The sequence below is a fragment of the Drosophila guanche genome, unplaced genomic scaffold (genome assembly GCF_900245975.1).
Source record: "Drosophila guanche unplaced genomic scaffold, DGUA_6, whole genome shotgun sequence".
Lineage (NCBI taxonomy): Eukaryota > Metazoa > Arthropoda > Insecta > Diptera > Drosophilidae > Drosophila > Drosophila guanche.
The window spans coordinates 3,078,569-3,097,462 of NW_022995744.1; the positions used below are offsets into that span (position 1 = coordinate 3,078,569).

At 44.1% G+C, this 18,894-nt stretch overlaps 4 protein-coding genes across 5 annotated transcripts; 1 reads left to right on the forward strand and 3 right to left on the reverse strand.

Annotated features, from left to right (window-relative positions):
- Positions 1 to 3,951: 3,951 nt before the first annotated feature.
- Positions 3,952 to 5,238, reverse strand: LOC117579342 (S-phase kinase-associated protein 1-like). Of its 2 annotated transcripts, none has more exons than XM_034265168.1 (2): positions 5,122 to 5,238; positions 3,952 to 4,517 (listed from the first exon to the last, which is right to left on the reverse strand). In XM_034265168.1, the coding sequence occupies exon 2, from the start codon at positions 4,497 to 4,499 to the stop codon at positions 4,044 to 4,046; it is 456 nt and encodes a 151-aa protein (XP_034121059.1). In that variant the 5' UTR covers positions 4,500 to 4,517; positions 5,122 to 5,238; the 3' UTR covers positions 3,952 to 4,043. The 2 variants fall into 2 exon arrangements, with proteins under 2 accessions (XP_034121059.1, XP_034121058.1); XM_034265167.1 differs by lacking the exon at positions 5,122 to 5,238 and adding an exon at positions 4,913 to 4,932.
- An 8,783-nt stretch (positions 5,239 to 14,021) lies between these two features.
- Positions 14,022 to 15,515, forward strand: LOC117580433. Its single transcript, XM_034266988.1, is given in 5 exon segments — positions 14,022 to 14,096; positions 14,154 to 14,218; positions 14,220 to 14,337; positions 15,167 to 15,304; positions 15,357 to 15,515. Coding segments are annotated over 5 exon segments (555 nt in total).
- Positions 15,516 to 17,434: 1,919 nt separating this feature from the next.
- Positions 17,435 to 18,038, reverse strand: LOC117580434. The gene is made up of 2 exons (XM_034266989.1): positions 17,973 to 18,038; positions 17,435 to 17,908 (listed from the first exon to the last, which is right to left on the reverse strand). Exons 1-2 carry the CDS (start codon positions 18,036 to 18,038, stop codon positions 17,435 to 17,437), a joined length of 540 nt encoding a protein of 179 aa, XP_034122880.1.
- Positions 18,039 to 18,162: 124 nt separating this feature from the next.
- LOC117580435 lies at positions 18,163 to 18,756 on the reverse strand. The gene is made up of 2 exons (XM_034266990.1): positions 18,691 to 18,756; positions 18,163 to 18,636 (listed from the first exon to the last, which is right to left on the reverse strand). The coding sequence occupies exons 1-2, from the start codon at positions 18,754 to 18,756 to the stop codon at positions 18,163 to 18,165; spliced, it is 540 nt and encodes a 179-aa protein (XP_034122881.1).
- Positions 18,757 to 18,894: the final 138 nt, after the last annotated feature.

The window sequence follows — 18,894 nt, forward strand, 5'->3', positions numbered from 1 at the left end:
CTCCCCCCCTACCTCTTGAGGCAATTGTGTGGCTGACTGGCAGAAAAATGAACTGCTTGTTAGGAAGCAGCCATCCAAGTCCAAGCCCTGCCTTAGGGAGCAGTTTGGATGATTTTATTTTTATTTTCGCCGAGTTTTATTCTCCAAGTGCCTCCCCCCGAGCGCCCTTTCATGGAAAAGGGAAAATTGTTGTATTTTGTATTGTTATTATTCTTGTTGTTGTTGTGCGGAGCTCAAGTTGCTGCTCTTGAGGGTTCACTTCATGGCAACATATGCGAAAAAATTGACCACCGAGCTGGACTGCCGCTTACATGAAGGTGTACGTAGCGCAGAGGCTGCCGAGAGGTGGTGCAAGCAAGTCTATAAGTAATAATCTGAGTGATTGCATTGAGATACATACATACGTACATATAGAATGTAATTGTTGTGAGGAAGTAACTTTTTCTTATGTGAAATTAAATGAGTTGCAATTCGCAGTATTTTTAAATGCATTGGAAACAACAAATCGCACAGCATTTCGAGCTGTCAGAAACCCATTTAATTTTACTCTTGCTCTTGAAACGAGTTTTACCTTGCAATAGACGTACATTTAAAGTCTTTGGTATGGCTTTAAAGGACACACAGAGCCGAGATGCTTTGCCATTGCCCATGGGAGCTTTGAGAACTTGAGCAGCTGTCAAAAAACTTGTCTCGCTCCAAATCGAATTAAGTTCAATTACATTTCTGTGGATTGCAGGCGGCACGGCATAGCGCAGCAAGCCGGGAAAGAGTGCAGGCTGAAAGGGCTAACCCATCCATCCAGTGATGAACTGTCACACAGTTTTTTGGTGCTTCCTTTGGCTCCTGCTGGAAATGGAAATCGACAACAGAAACATGTTGCAGACAGGCAGCCAGCACACATGCATTGGCTTAGGTGGTGAGGTGCGAAGCGGTGCGGCAAGCAGTAAGAGTGTGCGGAAAAGTGTGAAAACATTTTTGATTCATTAAAAATTTAAAAAGTTCAAAGTGTTTTGGCAGACGCGCACCCCATCTCTGTCTCACTGTCTTTCTGTCTGATTGTTGGTGTGTCTATGGAAATGGAGCTGCCAACTGGTTTTGTTTTCGAGCGCTGGTGCTGGCGCTGTGTGGCAGCTGTCGATGCACGCTCTTGGCCGCACTCTAGAGCATGTATTTAAGGCTTTATTGAATCCTTGGAGCCATTCGGCTCAGCTCACTCTAATACTTGCAAATCACCAACGAGCAAGAACTCAAGGCTCAAAGGAGGAATACTTGTGGCCCAACTGTGACCGGAGCGGACCGGAAATTGTTCTGCGACCATGAAATGTGCTCGGAAAGGATTTTCGAGTGCCCCGAAAATATTAAAACGTTGCCTTTTCATTCTGTTTCGGCTTTCGGAGAGGGCTCTCTTCACAAGTTCCATCTATGCAAAGGACGATGGCGAAGACAGCTTGCCACTAAGTTGGGTGTGAGGGCGTTTGGCGTGGGGCTGCAGGGGAGGAATGACAACGACAAGGAGATTGTCCTCTCGCTTTGATCTGGCTGCCTCAGATTTTCGGCTTGTCCTCAAACGAAATGCAGTCGAGCGTCAATAAGCGCACCTGCGTACATCAAGACGAATCCAGGGGGCTCACTGTGGTAAGGTGCTCCAGGAGACGATGACAGGGCATTCGATGGCATGGGACGCTGCTCTTTTGCGGTTGCTGCCCCACTGTGCCTCTTCCTTGTGCTCGATGGGCGTGTAAGCAACGAGTAAGCGAATGAATGAATGACTGACTCAATGAATGGATGGTGGGTAGGGCGTTGTCACACTCACAGTTCGAAGCGTTCTAGAGCTGTCCTTTTTTTTCGCCCTGCCACTTTTCTGGGAGAGGGGGGAACGTCGCACAAGGGGCAGTGAAGCATGTTGCAAAACGATAAACACATTGCGAGCCCTGCATTGTAATCACTTTGACATTTATGCATATCAGGCAAAAAAAGAAACCACCAAAAGAGACTCTGTCATCCTCTCAACGTCTTCGTCATCATTCTGGTTCGGGTGCGGGTGCTGGTTCTCGTCCTGTCCCATCCCTCTCTACTCATCTCCATTCAAATGTGGCATTTTTAATGATGTCCAAATAAATATATTGGATAGGATCCGATCAGCCTGTGCATATTTTTATGCTGGTTTGATTTTCATTTCATTTTAAATGCAAATGAAATAAATACGAATCCACAAGTATCCATTCATCCGTCTATCCATTCCTTCTGGTAGAGGCATTACCTTGTATCTAATTATCTCTCTGTTTGTTGAATTTAGTTTTCTGATACCCACTAATCGGTAGGATAGGGCGATATTGGTCCTACTTGTCAAAGGGAGATGAGAGTCATGAAACATCTGTTAATGAAAAACATCTACAGTGTTTTGCGTTGAAAGAGTAAGAGCCATTTTTTAAGAAAGTTTTACTCCTTTGTGGTTTTCGTTTACAACCAAAACGTTTAGTTTAGTAATTGATGTGATTTCTTAGCTTGTGTGATGTTAAGAGCACATTTTAGTGCTGTTAGGCGCCCTCATTTTTCCCCGCCTCCATTATGTTTAACAGAGAATTTATTACAATATATCGATAATAATGACAGCCGATTGCACGAAAACGGGTTAAGGTTGGGTTAAGGTTCCCGGGACTGAAAGGTATTTTATAAACGTGTTAAGATCGAATATATTCGTAAATATCTCCATTCATTTTTCCAGAAAAGTTTGCAAAACGCCAACTTCAAAGCGTGTTCACAAGGACTTATTAAATTTGAAGAAAGAAGCGAAACGAACCACACCGATTTCGTTCTTGCATCTTGCTCAATCAGTGAAACTTTTTAATAGGCGTCAAATGAAACAGAATGGATAGTCTACGGTAGCGGTCGCAAGGAGGAGGAAGAGAGGGAGCATTAGCAGAACGCGAAGAGCACTCCACTCCTGCAAAACTATCTGCTATTAGCGATCCCAGCAGCACCTCCTGGCTGAGTGGGAAACGTCTAATATAATAAAGCGGCGCGGAACACAATGTAATGAAATAATTTCAATTGTTAAAATGATAACAATATATCAGGCAGACACTGCCATCCAACTCCAACTCGCACGACAAGAATAGCAATGCCGTTAACGATGCTCCCCGTGGCAGAAGCAATTGGAGGAGGACGGGGAGCAACGTTTGCCGCGGTTGGCTTGACAGTTTCCAAAACAGAACCAAATTCTGCGGCCTTCATTGGGGATAGGATGGTGGGAGCAAGGGCGCTGGTTGAGTAGAAAGGCTTGTCTGTGAGTGTCTGGGCCACATGTTGCCGGCGAAAAAACCAATTTGTTATGCGCTATAGTGCAATTTAACGGCCCTTTGATTCCCCAAATTGCGTGGATGCATTTGAAATGTTGAAACACAATGAAGACTCAGCCCGGGAATCCCAAACCCCAATCCTTATCCTGGGACTAATTGCCAGCGAAATTTCCATGCTGAACACGTGGAGCTTCTTTTGGGGGGTTTAATTGCAAAACTTTGACCAAAACAGAACTTTGCTCATAAAGAATTAGGGTCAGCCAGTCGCGAGCTGTACCATTTGTATTGCTGTCCAAACCTTTTTGGCCATGTTAATTCATTAATACGCGCCGTACAGCCTTGACCCAAGCGGGCCGTTGTCTTAGGCCCACACCCTACAGCGGTAATTGCCATTTTATTACTGCTTTACAGTGCACAAAAGTAGCGAAATAAAAGTTAAACTCCTGGCATTACGTACAGAAACCTAATACCCTGGCGCTGAATGGCTCCAGCCGTGCCTCGATTTCCTTTTCATTCCCTTTGTTGGGCACTCTTGCTCCGAGTTTATGCCACTATTGACAGTCCTGTCTGGAGCAGCGGCACAGTGTGCCGATAATCTTTTAAAAACATACACGGCACTTGATCTTCAGACAGAAATTTATACAACCAGAGATTTTTAAGCCGTTTTCATTTTTATTTTGAATTATTTTATCAGCCATCTGCCGAGCGCCGTCTGATGGTCCACCGCGGTCATGTAAGGCGGTCTTACTCCATTTCGTTCCATTCGTTCTCCTTGTGCATCGCCTCCTCGGCCGGAGTGAAGTCATTCGTGATGTTGAAAGTCTGACGCATCTCCTCTGGTGTCTTGCCCTTGATCATGTTGGCCACGGTCTTGCAGCACAGCGTGAGCAAACCCTTGACATCCAGATAGTTGGCGGCCAGTATTAGCTCAAAGAGTGTGCCATGGTCTACCTTAAGTAAATCAGCGTCCCATGGGCTGAGATCATGTTCAGTAAGCTCGGGATCGTCCTTATGGTATTCGGCCCAGGTCAGAACCATCCGCAAAACGAAGGAATTCACATTCGTCAGGGGCACAATGGTCTCATCATTCTCCAACTTGCAATCCACGAGCATAAACTTGATTGTTCCCAAGCACTTTGCGATCTCCATGTCGACATCGAAGATTTCACCCTCCAAGGACTGCAGTTTAATCTTTGGCATTTTCGCAATTGGTTTTTTCTGTAAATTATCGAAATGGAAATATACATACTTACATACATATGTGTGTAGCAAAAGTTCTACAAAAATGTGTTTTTACGTATGCATGTGTGTGTATATATGTACATAAACACATACGCGAATACCCTTTTTACTGATCTTTACTTGTTTTTTAATTTGAATGCGCTTAAGTAGTTTTCCAGGCAACAATATTGTTCTCTGGGCAGCAGTGAAAAACAACGAAATTAAAAAAAAAGTTCTAGAAAAATCCAGCATTTTATGAAAGATAGCAAACGTCATGTTTATGAATGCAAGCACATGCATGCCCACTTGACAATGAGTCTGTGTGCGAGTTTCTGTTTCTCCATAAAGCGCGTGGAAGTGCCTGTTTCGGGTTGTCTTCCCTTTTTACTGATCTTTACGTGTTGTTTAATTTGAATGCGCTACAGTAGTTTTCCAGGCAACAATATTGTTATCTGAAAAGCGTTGAAGAACACACAAGAACAAACATATACATTCAATGAATGCGCTTGTGTGCGTTACTTTTTCTCACAAACGAAGAGCGTGGAAGTGCAGATGTCGGGTCCTCTTTCCGTTTTGTGTATTGATAAAACGAAACACTCACCGATATTTGTTGTATAATTGTAATGCTTAAAACGAATGCTTTGAGTAAGTTTTCCAGGCACAAACTTCAGGTTGACAAATTTTACAAATCGTATCCGTCGTGGTTCGTTCTGATTAAGAGAAGAGCTTGTAACTGTATCGTGTATCGATTGTTCTTTCGATATATAAAAAAAAAACATTGTCTCATCTCTTATGTTGGCACTGGTAAGGGCACCTCTTTAATTGAATTTAAAGAATTTCACTCGAAATTTTGCGATCAAATAAAATATGACTTTATAAACAATAGTAGACTCATGAATTTAATTTTTTTCCTAGTTTTATAAGGAACAATTTTGTAAAAAAGCTTCACAAAAATCAACATTTTTGGTTTCAAAGCTTAATACTTTTCAAATGGTCAGCTAAAACCACAAAGTGTTTGGGTATACATTATAGATGCGTACATCAGATTTATAGAATAGCTAAGTTCATTACAACCAGATGTAAGATACTTAAGCACTACCTCTCAAAAAAGCGTTAAAAAATACCAGATTTTAAAAAACATGTTTGTAAAAAAGTTCTGCCCTACGAAAAAAAAATATTATTATCAATTTATTATAATCATATCTTTCAGAAAATGTTGGTCTGGATCGAAACGGCAAAATCGTGTCGAGCAGTCTTATATGGTACAGCAGGATCTCGCAAATTAGAATTGTCAAGAAATTAGAACCGATCATTTTATTTCATTGCCAACACTGAAATTACAACTGGTGGCTCTAAGATCTGGAAGATTTTTCTTAATTCCTTCACAGCTTTGCCATTTTGATGTAAATAAAACTAAACCCGTGAGTTCCCGAGTTATTCGTAGCGAATTGATTTGCTAAGCTTGTTTCAATTTCTGTCAGTTGATGGCTGAAGGCCAAATTTCAGATATAAAAATAAAGACTTTTTATACATTTATATGACCAATTAATTAAGTAATTATAAATAAAAATGAGTTTCGTTAAAATAACACACTCGCTACTATGTTTAAAAAGAGTAGCATTTTAATTTTTTTTAAATCAAGAAGTTATAACTTTTCAGAAATTAGAATAACTCCATTTAAGAAGTGGTTATAAATTGTGAGATTCTGCGGTAACTATATATTCGGTGTTCATTTTATAAATTTATAAGGAGATACGATCCATTGAACTCGTGCCGTATTCATTGCATTTGGTTTCTATCCATGGTGTATATATCGATAAGAGCACTCAGAAGAATAATAATGTAAAGCCCAGTACCGCTAACCATAGAACGCGCCCATGGTCAGTGTAAATAAAACTAAAATCGTAAGTTCCCGAGTTAATCGTGGCGAATTGATTTGACAAGATTGATATGCTTGTTTCAATGTTTCACCATGTAATCCGATGCATGAATTATACCATCAAAAACACTAATCGTATACGTTCACCAGAACTATCGGAAGATGTAATGTTTTATCGATGATTTGATCTGTTTATTTTTTCTTGGGAAAACGTTTTTTTTTTTACATTTATTCGACTTTTCCTTAATCTGGCAGCGATCAAATACACAACACAAAAAAGGAATGTAATTCTCATAAATGAGAAGCTTCTAGTGGAGACAGGGTGTTATTCCCCAAATGTTTTCACATTTTTTGCCACTTTTGTCCCACAGTTGGATGGCCTTTGATTTTCTGCTGATTTTAGCGCTTTTGTAATTGGAAAATCGCTTCGTATATAGAATGAAATCAATCAAGTGTGGCAGGGTGCACACTATCCTCCCTTGCCAACTCCCACCTTTTTGTCTAGCTGGTGAAAAAAGGAAACTTTACTTTTTTCCATTTCACTTCTTTATCTCTGGCCCCCAGTTGATTTCTTTCGATGAGCAGAGCCTTTCGATTTGGCCCTGCTGCTCTTCTGCTTTTTTTGTTGGCTGGTTGGTTTTGGCCTCGTTGGCGTTAAATTAATTTGGTTGCTTTGTTCTTCATTCCGACCAATTCTCCCACACACACACACACACACATGCACACACACTGGAGAGACCTTTGTATGGATCCGAATGTGCTGTGTTATAAATATTAATGAACCCAGCCTCTTTTTGAGGCATCTTTGTAATTTATTTTACATTGTTTTCGAACTGTTTACAGGGAGAGGCAGACCGAGAGAGAGAGTCATTGGCAGCGTTTTCTGTTGCTGCGTTAATTGCCAGAAAAGGTTGTAATTACCATTGAAAAGTAGTCGGTGCCAAATGTAGTTTCCTGATTTGGGACAATGACTTGGGCAGAGACCAAGACTTTGGCATTTTTAATGATTGCGCGGCCAACAAAACATTTCTCGAAGAACCCATAAAACTCTCTGCCGAAGTAAAACCACTGAGGCAAATGGCATGAAGCATGTTTTATGTCAGTGAGTTTCCCTCAAAATGTATGCAAACGAGTCGAAAAATGTCTGCAAATTGAAAGCGAAATGTGAGCGCATTTTAATAAAACATATGCGGCACACACTCACACGGCTCCTTCAAAGGCCACTCGTACTCCTTATTGCTTGCCAATAACTCTTGCACTATCTTGAACGGACAGACAGACAGGCAGAAGGACAGAACAAACCCAAGGACCAACCTCATCGCTTGCTTGGTGGAGAAGAAGTGCAGACAAAGCCGCAGTCACAGTTCGCTATTGCGGCTGAGTTATGGGCGGGGCGGGTTAGAGGGCGCTGCAGGGCCACGCCCACCCAAAAATGTTTGGAAAATGTGCAAGCGACACAAAACATTTCGGAATATGTAGCATGCTTTTAGGCGGACAGGCCTGGACCTGCATGAGGGCCCGGGCCCCGAGCAAAGAAAAACAACACTTTGCGGCCAACATTAAGCTCAACCAAAGGAGGGGAAGGAGATTGAAGATGGGGCAACAATGAACCGAAATGAAATGAACTAAAATAAAATGGCATGGCATAGGAATAACTTGCTAAAATGCGACAAGAAAATTGTATTACAACAATGGAAAGCGATTGTGGTGAAAAGTACAATAAAATGTCGCTAAATTAGACATGAAGACAACCGCAGCCCAAAGGGCGGTTGGGATGTGGCTCTGGGTGTGGGTGTGACTGTGTGGAGAACCTCAGGGAGAGCTACATCCTCCTGCATTTGTAGGGTGAGTGGCATATGGCTGTGGCGTGATAAGTGGAGTGCAGGCCAACTAATTGCGCTGCATGGCAGAGTGGCTTTGGATGGGATTTTAGAAAGATTTGAGTGGAAAACACTCAGCTGAGGTTAATTATCTTCAGTATACCCATGGATAACAGATTCGACGTACATTTAATATAGGAATTATTATTTAACATTTCCCATCGACGAGCAACAGATTTACTCAAGGGAATACTCTAGCTTTTATCAAAGAAAATTAAAGAAAAAGTCACGTGTGCGCTTATAAAAAATTTAATGAGACAATTTCAACTGAAATAATATGCCATAAGGCGGAAGGATAGAAGGGGGGGAATGGGGACATAATAGGCTGCCGGAAGGAAACCTTCGTTCGCTCGACAGCAGAAACAACCCTCTCCTGCTCTCACACGGCAGTGTCCAGGGGGATTGAAAATTATGCGATTATCGTGACATTAAGGCGAGAGAATGAAACCCACACAAGCCGCTTAAAATACTATCAAAGCTATATTGGTCGAGAGCTTCCGTCTGGGTCGTCTCTATGCTCACCCCCCACAAAGCACTGACAGCACAATGAAGGAGCCAGGCATGAGAGCTAGTCTAACAGCCAGACGATGAGACGACAGGACACGCTACAAGCAACGACTCTGACTCCATCTACGACCTCTCACTTCTTCCACTTTGTGTGAAATAATTGCTAGGAATTTTCACGCGTATTTCCGCCTTTGCCTTCCGCTGTAGTCGTTCTGGGAGTGACTTCTTCGCTCCCCGACCAGGCCAGAACAGCAGGAAGCAGAATGGAGGAAAACGGAACCCTGCCTGGGCACTAAAAATTTCACAGCAATTTTCAGCTCACCTGCGCGCAAAGCATTTCCACAACTCGTTTTGTTCGTCGTTGCGATTTTAACAATTTTATTAAATTGAATTTATATCATTTACACGCTTGTCGACTTCAAGTCTGCTGCCGGGGACAAGAGGGAGATATACATTTACCTCCGCCCTCCCACGAAGTAATACCATTTAATTTCGCGCTTTCGTTTTATGTGGCATTTCTGCAGGATATAATAGTAGGAACGCTCGTGTATATCCACAGGAAAAGAGAGACATTTTTTCCTAGGCTTTCGCCAATTCTTGCTTTCATGATTATTGATGCGGGTGAAATTTAATTGGTGGTCCTTTCCTGTCTGTCTGTCTGTCTTTCTGCGTGGAGGATGTCCCTGCTTCGTTCATCCTCGTTGAGACGTTTGTGGCCTGCCGTTTTTCCGTTCCGTTTCGCCGTCTGCCTGCTTATTAGATAATATTTTTCGAGACTAACGAGTTGGGGCCGACGCTGCTCTCAGGCCTATTAGACCACTTGAGGGGGTGTTGGGGGATGCTTCCGGTTGATGCTTGAATTTTGGCAATTGGTTGTCCATGTTCCATCTGGGGAAACCGTATCTTTTGACCACTTTTTGGTCGCTTTCAAATCGAAATTGCAACATTTGAAGTATTTCCAACTGGCAGGGAAAACTTGAAAAGAATTGCCACGCATGTCTGCGCCAGAAATTTGTTTAAATAAAGGCCAAAACTTTTCTTATTTCGCGTAAAGCTCTCTCACGAGCAAAAAAAGCGAACCGGGAAGAACAACAAACAAATAAGCGGCAAAGAAAACTTCGACGCCGATACAATTTCGCAAAATGTCGAAAACTGTGATTGCGTTGAAGCCTGAACTCCTTCCTTCCAGTCTCCACTCTTGGTGGAAGCTACCAACTTTTGAGTCAAATGTAAATACTTTTCCTGGCAAATATTATCACAATTCCACGCGGATGCTGCTGCCAGAGATACTAAATAAACTGTTGGCTTGGGTCGTGGCAAGAGCGAGGGCACAAAGAGCCGGAAATATCCTGCAATTGCAGTCAGTGTGGTGTGGAAACAAGTGCGGATCAGGTAGGTGGGGGATCTGATGGAAGTCGACACGATGTCCCATAATCCGGGACTGAAGAACTAATTTTCAATGTAAAACAGAAATAAATAAATAAATAGAAAGTCGGTAGCGAAGAGTATTTATAGAGCCCATCAATGGAATGCTAATCTCTTCCCTAATCTGTCCCCCTTCGCATATTTCTATGCCCAATTAGGCAGGGCATTGCGTTGGACAAATTAGCCGAAAACCTTGATACCCCCTCCCCCTTTACCTAACCAACGGACTGGGGGCGCATTAAAATTCATTGCTTCGAATATAGCGCATACGCCGGGTCGTGTGGCCTGGTGTGGCGTGGTGCTCGGCAAACTGCAAAGCGATAAACTTCAAGTGCCCCTGCAATGGAGAACCACATGGCCATCTCGTTTCGCTGGGCAATGACTAGAACATGGCATGGCATGACCCTCCACATCCACATCCGCATCGATTACCATTACCGGAAAGGGGTGTTCGGGTTTCGAGTTACAGGCGAGCCCTGTCAGGGCCCTGGCCATGCCATATTAATCTGGTTAATGATGAAACTGAATCAGCGTTTTTAACGAGCCACTGCACAATGAAGTGCTTGGTCCTGCTCCTGCTGCTGCTGCGTCTCCAGACCCGTGTCCTGCCGATGCTTGTTTGCTGGTTGCTGCTGTGTCGCATAAATGGCCCGGCCGGCAAATAAATTAGCTGCGGCTTTCTCTCAACTCTCGACCATTGGCCATAAAGTTGGTCATACTCATAGCGCTTTTTTCTGGCCCGCTGTCGCATCCTCGACTTGGATGTTGACTCGGCTTTAAGGAAATTTTATCTTGCTGGGTGGTTCTGGTTTTGGTCTGCACATTTTATGGCTGCAAACTTACAGATCGCCTTATGAAGTCATTCCTTAATGGTGGGAACTTGTAACCCTTTCAAATATAAAAGCATATGTATGTATATGGCTTGAATTTCCTCTACCCTCTCGTGATTTTCTCCCCCATTTCCACGCAGTAACCGAAAAATTGGTCAATTATTCAAACGAATTTCACGCATTTAATTGTGTAAATTTAGCCAGGCATAACAGACATCAACACACGCACACACACCTCCCACACCATGATGAAGTTCGCCCCTTCCGAGATTCCGATTCAGACTCTGATGTGCCTCGCCTAACGTAACGTAACGTCATAATCACCCCGAAGCGCACGTAATTGGCCAATCAATTGTGTCATTGTTCGCATTTATAACGCGGTCGGCCTCTCGGACTCCACTGTCTGGACGTGGGCTCCGTCCGCTGTGATTTATATGATAGGCAAGCGGGGCAGGGCTCTACAGATGGACATTCTGCCAAGTGTTAGGCCTAACCGAAACAGAAATAGTTATAGTGAAAAAACAGTTGAAATGCCCCCAGTTGAAGTAGACAAGAAAAAGTGCAACAAATGAGATTCTGCAACTGAAGTTTTCATGCTGTTTTTGTTTCGAGTTGTTTTTGGTTTTCGTTTTGCCTCTTACTCTTCTCCCCCCTCACCATCTTGTTCTTCTTCTGTTTTTAGCTGTAACTTTTTAACAAATGCACAAAACGAATGACAACTTCCGTTTCCGTTGGGAGGAGTGTCCGGATGGGTGCTGAGGGAAGAGGGAGAGAGGATACTAGGGCCGGCTGTCACAGCGAAAAATTACATGCCTTGCGCAAAAGTTTTGCCTCTTCATTATTCTAACATCAAGTCGACACGAGTTGCGGTTTTTGCAATTTTTCTTCAAGTTCCCACAACGTTGCCGCATTCTTCTGCTTCTCCGGAATTTCTGCACCGTCAGACAAAGTGTGAAACGAGGCACAAAACTTCTTGGGACTCCCACCCATACCCGGGCCCCGACCAGGACCCACGCGCGTCACGGCGCACATGCTACCAGCGACTCAGACACTCCTTGGAACAGGGTGCAGAAATTATACGCTGCATTTTAATCACAATTCAAATGAACAGAGGAATCATCGTCATTATTCCGAACAGCAGTAGCTTCTTGAAGAGTGTCGCGCGTCTCTTCGGCAATCCATTGAAAGAATGTTGGACGAACTTTTCGGAGTCCTCCACGTGGCTGCTGCTGGTTCCTCATTAACTCTGTTGGCGTCGCCTAGAGTTGCCTAGAGAGCAGTTAAAGTTGCTCCCATTCCTTGCGAATAAGGCTAATGTACAACATCAAATTAACTCGATATTTAAGTATAAAAGAGCACCATTCAGAGGCAGAGAAATAACCGCGGAGGAGGCCTCTTCCTTCCTCCATTCCCTAACAGAACAATGACACAACAACCCGAGGCCCTCTTCCGATTCATTTACAATTTATTTCCACGTTTATTGCAAGCATTTCGACCGTAAACATTTTCAAATGAAATTGAGCATGCGATTGAGTTGCGTAAATATTTTTAATAGCTATAAAATTGCAGCAGTTAAGGATCGCACTGTTCTGGGAACAGTAGAGAGTTATCAACGATGCAGAAGGAGCCCATCATAGTTCATAGAGAGCACGCGCGCACCTTTGTCTCGATTCTCGGTTGCGGAAAAGTTTTCTGGACATTTTTCATGTGATTTATTAATGTTTAAGCCAATGCAATTTGCCAATCTTCGACAGATTGCGATAAGAGCAGGCACAAAGCAGAAGCGAGAAGAGAATATGCCCCGAAAGAACCTCAAAAGAAAATGGAAACTGTCAAAATGAGGCAAAATCAATGACAGTTGCAATTTGGAAAAGTTTTGCACATCAAACCCCCTCCCGAACCTCAGCCGAACGCTGGAGAAGGCAAGTTCTTGATTTGGTTTCTGGGTTTCCTCGCTTCGATCGTATCGTATGGGGCAATTAGCATTTTGTGGCAATGTTGCAACAATAATTCACGAGCCAGCAGGAGTTCCAGACCAGTCCAGCCCAGACCAGGAAAAAAAATGCAGAGGTCTGTGAGGGAAAAAAATTATTTGATTATCCTGCGGCCATGCGCTGTCACAATTTTGCAGACTGCCCGCCGAGCGTGTCGACCGAGTGTCCGACCGGTAGTCGAGGAGTCGAGGAGAAGTCCTACAGAGAAGTCCTGCTGCAGCAGCAGCACCCTGAAAAGTGCCACATCAGCGAAAGTCTGTTAACTTCCGGTTTATGGTTGCAGCAGCTTATGGAGTCATTTCCGCCAACTCCTCCCCGGAGTCCGAGTCGGAGTCCTCGCCCGTGTCCTCGTCCTCGTCCAGATCCCATTCATTCGGCTCAGCCAGGCAGCCAGGGTGCCATTCAGGCCGCCATGCAGCTGGCGGTGCCCGCAGACCATTCTATTAAATCATCATTTCATTCCTCCCCCGTGTCCTCCTGCTGGTCCTGCTTCTGCACTGCGCTTGCGGTAATTTCTTTCTCATTTTTTGTCTCCTCTTTTTTTGGGTTGCAAGTGCTTCCTTTAGATTTATAATTAAGATTTGGTTAGCAGCAAATAGCGGCTCTTTTTGAATTTATGCTGCCTGCTGCTCTGCTGCCTGCTGCCCATAACCGCGGTAATTTATCATATTTTTAGCGACAGTCTCTTACAAATTATATGGGCTGCAGCCAGCGGCAAGGGTTGGGGGATAAAAACTTCTGAACAGTGCAATTTAATTACGCTGAGAGGCGCTGTGCGAATGGACAGTACCTGGGGTGAAGTGCAGCTGCGGTCCGAAGGAGCTCCAATAAGCCATCGGAATGATGGACGGCAGATCTCTTGCTCTGATAGTTATGCGTGGGACAGATCTTGATGATAATATATTGTAAATTGAGTTTTGACGATGTTATATGCCGGTCAAAACTCAATCCAATTTAATTCAATCGGTGAATGGGAAACGTTGGCTATGGCAGTGATCTTTAAAGCTCTATTTGTCGGGTTGTTACTTGTCAGTGCCTGGGACATGCTAGAGGGACAAAAGGTGAAAATCTCCTTACACCTCTCGCTCTATGTGACTCTGTTTGACTTTATCCTGCAGTCCCTGAATTCCCTGCTCTTTCGGAAGATTATCACCGAATACAACAGCAAATATGTGTCGAATTATGGCATCGGTGAGTGCGGACTATTCGACCGTCAATTTTACCCTAAAGTTTGTGCATGCCATCACGGTGGATGTGTGGCTGAGGGCCACGCTGAAATAACGCGTTCCCAAGAAGAACGAGAAGGTACGTGTGAGACGCTTCTTACGCGTCACAACTTTTATACCCGGCACTCGGTACTACATCTGCACCTTAGCGGTGTTTTGTCAAATTTTACATTTTTTCTTCATCTGTCATCTACATCTACAACACTTCTCACACCAACACGCTCCGTTAGCTCCCCGCCCTTCTCAAGGCCCTCACACTGCAGACTCGCGGCAGAGGCAGAGGCAGCGCCCGCACACAAAAAAAAACAAATATAAGCTGCAGGACGGGGTGGGTTAAAAGTCGGCAGAGGCCGAGGCAGGGCCGAGTGAAGCAGAAGCAGAAGCCGAGTGTGAATCAGAGAATGTGAAAAGAACAATAAAAGCTGCGGGACAGGGTGGGTTTCGCCAGTGAAAATTCATTTCTTCATTGTGGCTATAACAATGATCCAATCGGATCCCAATTTGGTGATCTGATAGATATGGCCATTCCCTATGGAATTTTAGTTTTCTTTTATCTTCAAAATTGTAGATTTGGGAGGTTTTCGCCCTTTTGCGGGGGCGGAAAGGGCGGAAAGGGGCGTGGCTCATTTTTGAAATTCACTTGTAACAGTGTGAGCATACACAAGTCTGGATGCAAAATTTGGTGGCTCTAGCTTTTATAGTCACTGAGAACTAGCCGACAAACAAGACGGACAGACGGACGGACGGACAGACAGACATGGCTCTATCGACTCGGATATTGATGCTGATCAAGAATATATATACTTTATGGGGTCGGAAACGTTTCCTTCTGTGCTTTACATACAACCGTTATTCACACAAATACAATATACCCTGTTTACTTTTCGAGGACCGGGTATAAAAACAGCTACAGGAACGTCTTCACCTACGATGTAAATCTGTGCCACATAATGGGCCAGGGCAAAGGACAGAGCATAATCAATTACTGGCTGAACAACATCATGAGGCATTCCAATATGCCCATGCATTGTCCCTCAAAATAGGTAGGAAAGCAAAACAATAGTTGAACTTTTCAATTTGAGCTTTGCTCTCCAGGGAAACTATACCATGTTGAACATTCAAGTGGATAAGGACACTATTTCCCGATTCATACGTTCGGGTAGCTTCAGCATCGACACCATCGTTTACATTAGGCACTGGCACAACGATAACCTGACAAATACTATTTTTTATGTGGATATCAAAATGAAGTGAAGCCCAGGCTACGGCTCCGGCGAATGGGTAAACCAGCGCCATCGAATTTGTCACATTAAAACGCAATGAATCATTGAAGAGCTCAAATCTCCACTGGCTAACACAATTTCTCACTTCCAATCGAGTAAATCGTTGCACGTGCATTTCGCATAAATAAATTAATGAGCTCTCCAGCAAGGACACGGACATGGACACCGACACGGACACGGACACAGATTCGAGAAGAGTACGCTACATGGGGCTGCATGCTGCGATTTATGCGAGTGCGAGTGCGGGCAAACTAAGCGCAAAATAATTTAAACACTGTCAATAATAGTTTGGGGACAAAGTATTTTTCCATCGACAAGTTGCTCCTTGCCATCGTCATCGTCCTTTCCTCTCGACACGTTCGCACTGGCTTCTTTCCTTTTCCTTTCCTCGGATTTGCCATCAATTGCACTTCCGTTGCAGGAATGACGGGGCAAAGCACAATTCCTTGTATTTTGTCGAAGAAATCGAATGAACCAAAGGAAGAACCAACGCCAGACAGGGCCAATGCAACCAGAGCCGGAGCCGGATCCAGAGTTCAAGACGGAGTAGGAGCATCTTTTGAAACAAATGGAGAAAGGAACCAGAATGGGGAGTGAAAACAGGAGAAGTGGCATCGTGTACTCAAGGAAATTGCCATCATTATACTTGTCGCAGTTGTCGCACTTTGTGTTAAATAACGTTTAATGTTTGTTTGGCGTGAAATTGATTTACAAAGGAACACCGACCGCCGAATTGTTGGCATCGGATCAGCCGAAGGAGACCACTATCACCCGATGCGGCTTATGGGGCTTGGCCCTAACCCAGAATAATATACAATAAATTGAATCAATTTGTAGCCCTTCTGTGGCATCATTTCAAAGGCCTCCAATTAGATGGCTGGCTGGGCATTAGAACTAATTAGGCAAAGCCTCACCTGACTTTCACTCACTCACTCACTGACATACTCTCATTACTCATCAGACATGTCTGCAGGCGTTGTCAGGAGCAGGAACAGGAGGAGGAGTAGTCGTTGGGGTTGGTGTTGCTTGGGGATCATCATACAACCTATAATTATACCAGCGGGAATCGGAACAAATTGGCGTACACAAAGGCTTCGGGCAAATCATGTGGACCGGCCAGAGTGTGGGTGGCAGCGGCAATTAGGAAGCGATAAAGCTAAACGCTTCACACATTTGTATGTACGTCCATCCCCCTCCGCCACATCGGAAGGAGCTGCTGCTGATTGCGAGAACAAGTCAAATGCAGTTAAAGAAAGCGTTAAAAGTTTTAGCCTAATGTGTATTTTTTTCACCATTTAATCGTTTAGAACTAAGGTATATTTGTGCAAATAAATTCTTGGAATGTTGCAGATGAACATAGATAGTTCTATGTATCTAGTTCACAATAAATGTAACCTAGTAGTGGGTATCTTATTGTCTAGTCGTCATGCCAACCATGTACATTTCTTACAATTTTCCTGTCCGATTTCCTCTGCTGTGTCTTTTGCTGCATGCGACAGCTGCGATCCCTGCTCACGACACAAGACACAAGGCAGACGGCGAGGATTCTGCAGCTAAATTGAATGTTTCATTCGGAGCATCTTTCTCCCGTTCTCCGCATCGATAATCAACGCCATGCAGTGCAACATGTTGCACCCTTGTACAGGATATTATTATTTCTCGTCATGAAATAGCTGCCACCAACCCCCCACATTTTCTGCAGACGCAGCCAGGAATCAGAGTGGCAGAGATGGAGAAGGGATGGAGCAGTAAAGATTGCATTCTCGATGGCTGGCTGTCTGGCTGCTTGGCTCCGTGGCTGCAGGAAGTGTCAACATCATTACGATTATTACATCGATTATGTTTGAACTATAGACGAGTTTATTTTTTATTACGTTTCTGGGGGGTGTTTTAATTCGACAGGATCGTATCAATTATCAGGGTGAGGGTTTCCTCGTAGGTCTTGGTCTTGTACTTCCCGTAGAAGAACTCGACTTTGCCGCGGTACTCGCCCGGAATGAGGAACCTGTGGGTCATGGTGCTGCCCATGCGCCAGTTGTGCATATAGTAGTGGCCCACCTGGACGGGGCAGTTGTACATGAAATTACCGTGCTTCGTCATATCCTTGAACCAGGACTTAAACAGACTGTTCTTCACAGTCGAGGTGGCGGCACAGACGTCGTTCACCTGGCTGAAGACCGACTGGAAGTTCTTCGCATTCGCAAGTCGCAACTGTATGTCGAAGTGAACCTTAAAGCCCCTCACAATGGGTCTGCTCAAGTCCATTTCCATGTTCATCATATTCTTCGAAATGGTCAGGGAAAAGTTCCTGAAGTACTTTTCGTTATAGGTACAGTTGCTTGCCAGAAACTCCACACTACGTTCCTGGAAGAGATTTTAAGCTTCAGCGGGACCATGCAATCCAAGTCGGTTCCGAGACATATCTTACCCCATTAACAAGCTCTGAGTTAAAGGAAAGAAAAATAATCACGGAGTAATTCAGCAATTTCCACATTTCAGAACCCACGACAAAACTCAAATGAAAAATGAAAAAAATATCAAAACCAATTATGGACATGGGGGAGCGTTTATTTCCAAGTCATTAGCCAATAGCCAAGTGAGATGCATCGGATATTATATCAGATATGGATGATGGCATCGGCCGTGCAGCTCATTATGAAGACTTCGTCTTTGCCCTTGTACTTTCCGTAGAAGTTGTAGGTCTGCAAGCGGTACGATCCGCTAGTTATGAACGGCGGCACCAGGCCCTCCCCGAACTGCCAGCCCGTCAGATAGTAGTGTCCCGCATTGAGCGGGCACTGGCGCAGAAAGTTGCCGTACTTAAGCAGGTTCGTGTACCACTTTTTGAACAGATTAGTTTTGGCGGCGTTCACAATGTGGCACACGTCCACATTGGTGGAGAAGAGACTCTGGAAGCTCTTCGAGTTTCCCACTCGCAACTGGAAATCCAGATGGGCCCGCCATCCTCTCCGCAGGGGCTGCCGAAGGTTCATATCTAGAAATATCTGATCGTTGCGTATGCTAAAGGAGAAGTTGTCGAAGTATTCGCGGTTGAATCTGCTTTCCCCTGCGATGAATCTGATGCTGCGATCCTGACGACACAGAGCGAAAGATACTAGATGCACATTTCCGTTAAAAATACTCACCGCCTCTACGGAAGCAAGAAACAGAAACTCCATAAGCTGTAATATCCACATCAGCTGACGACTCATCTCTACTAAACCCAGGAGTCAGCTTGTGTTAACTATTCCAATACCAAATATATTAATTAATTCAAGCATTGAGGCCTGACGGCCAGATATAACCGCTTCCTCTGTCTGCGAAAGATACATATATAATTGGCCTGATTA

What these genes read in the sequence shown, in the direction of transcription:
- LOC117580434 (XM_034266989.1), bottom strand. Translation starts at nt 18,038, where the DNA reads ATGTGGAAATTGCTGAATTACTCCGTGATTATTTTTCTTTCCTTTAAC. An exon ending in ACTCAGAGCTTGTTAATGGG is followed by an intron (nt 17,909 to 17,972) that starts GTAAGATATGTC and finishes AATCTCTTCCAG; the next exon opens with GAACGTAGTGTGGAGTTTCT.
- LOC117580435 (XM_034266990.1), bottom strand. Translation starts at nt 18,756, where the DNA reads ATGAGTCGTCAGCTGATGTGGATATTACAGCTTATGGAGTTTCTGTTT. An exon ending in TTCTTGCTTCCGTAGAGGCG is followed by an intron (nt 18,637 to 18,690) that starts GTGAGTATTTTT and finishes CTGTGTCGTCAG; the next exon opens with GATCGCAGCATCAGATTCAT.
- LOC117579342 (XM_034265168.1), bottom strand. Translation starts at nt 4,499, where the DNA reads ATGCCAAAGATTAAACTGCAGTCCTTGGAGGGTGAAATCTTCGATGTC.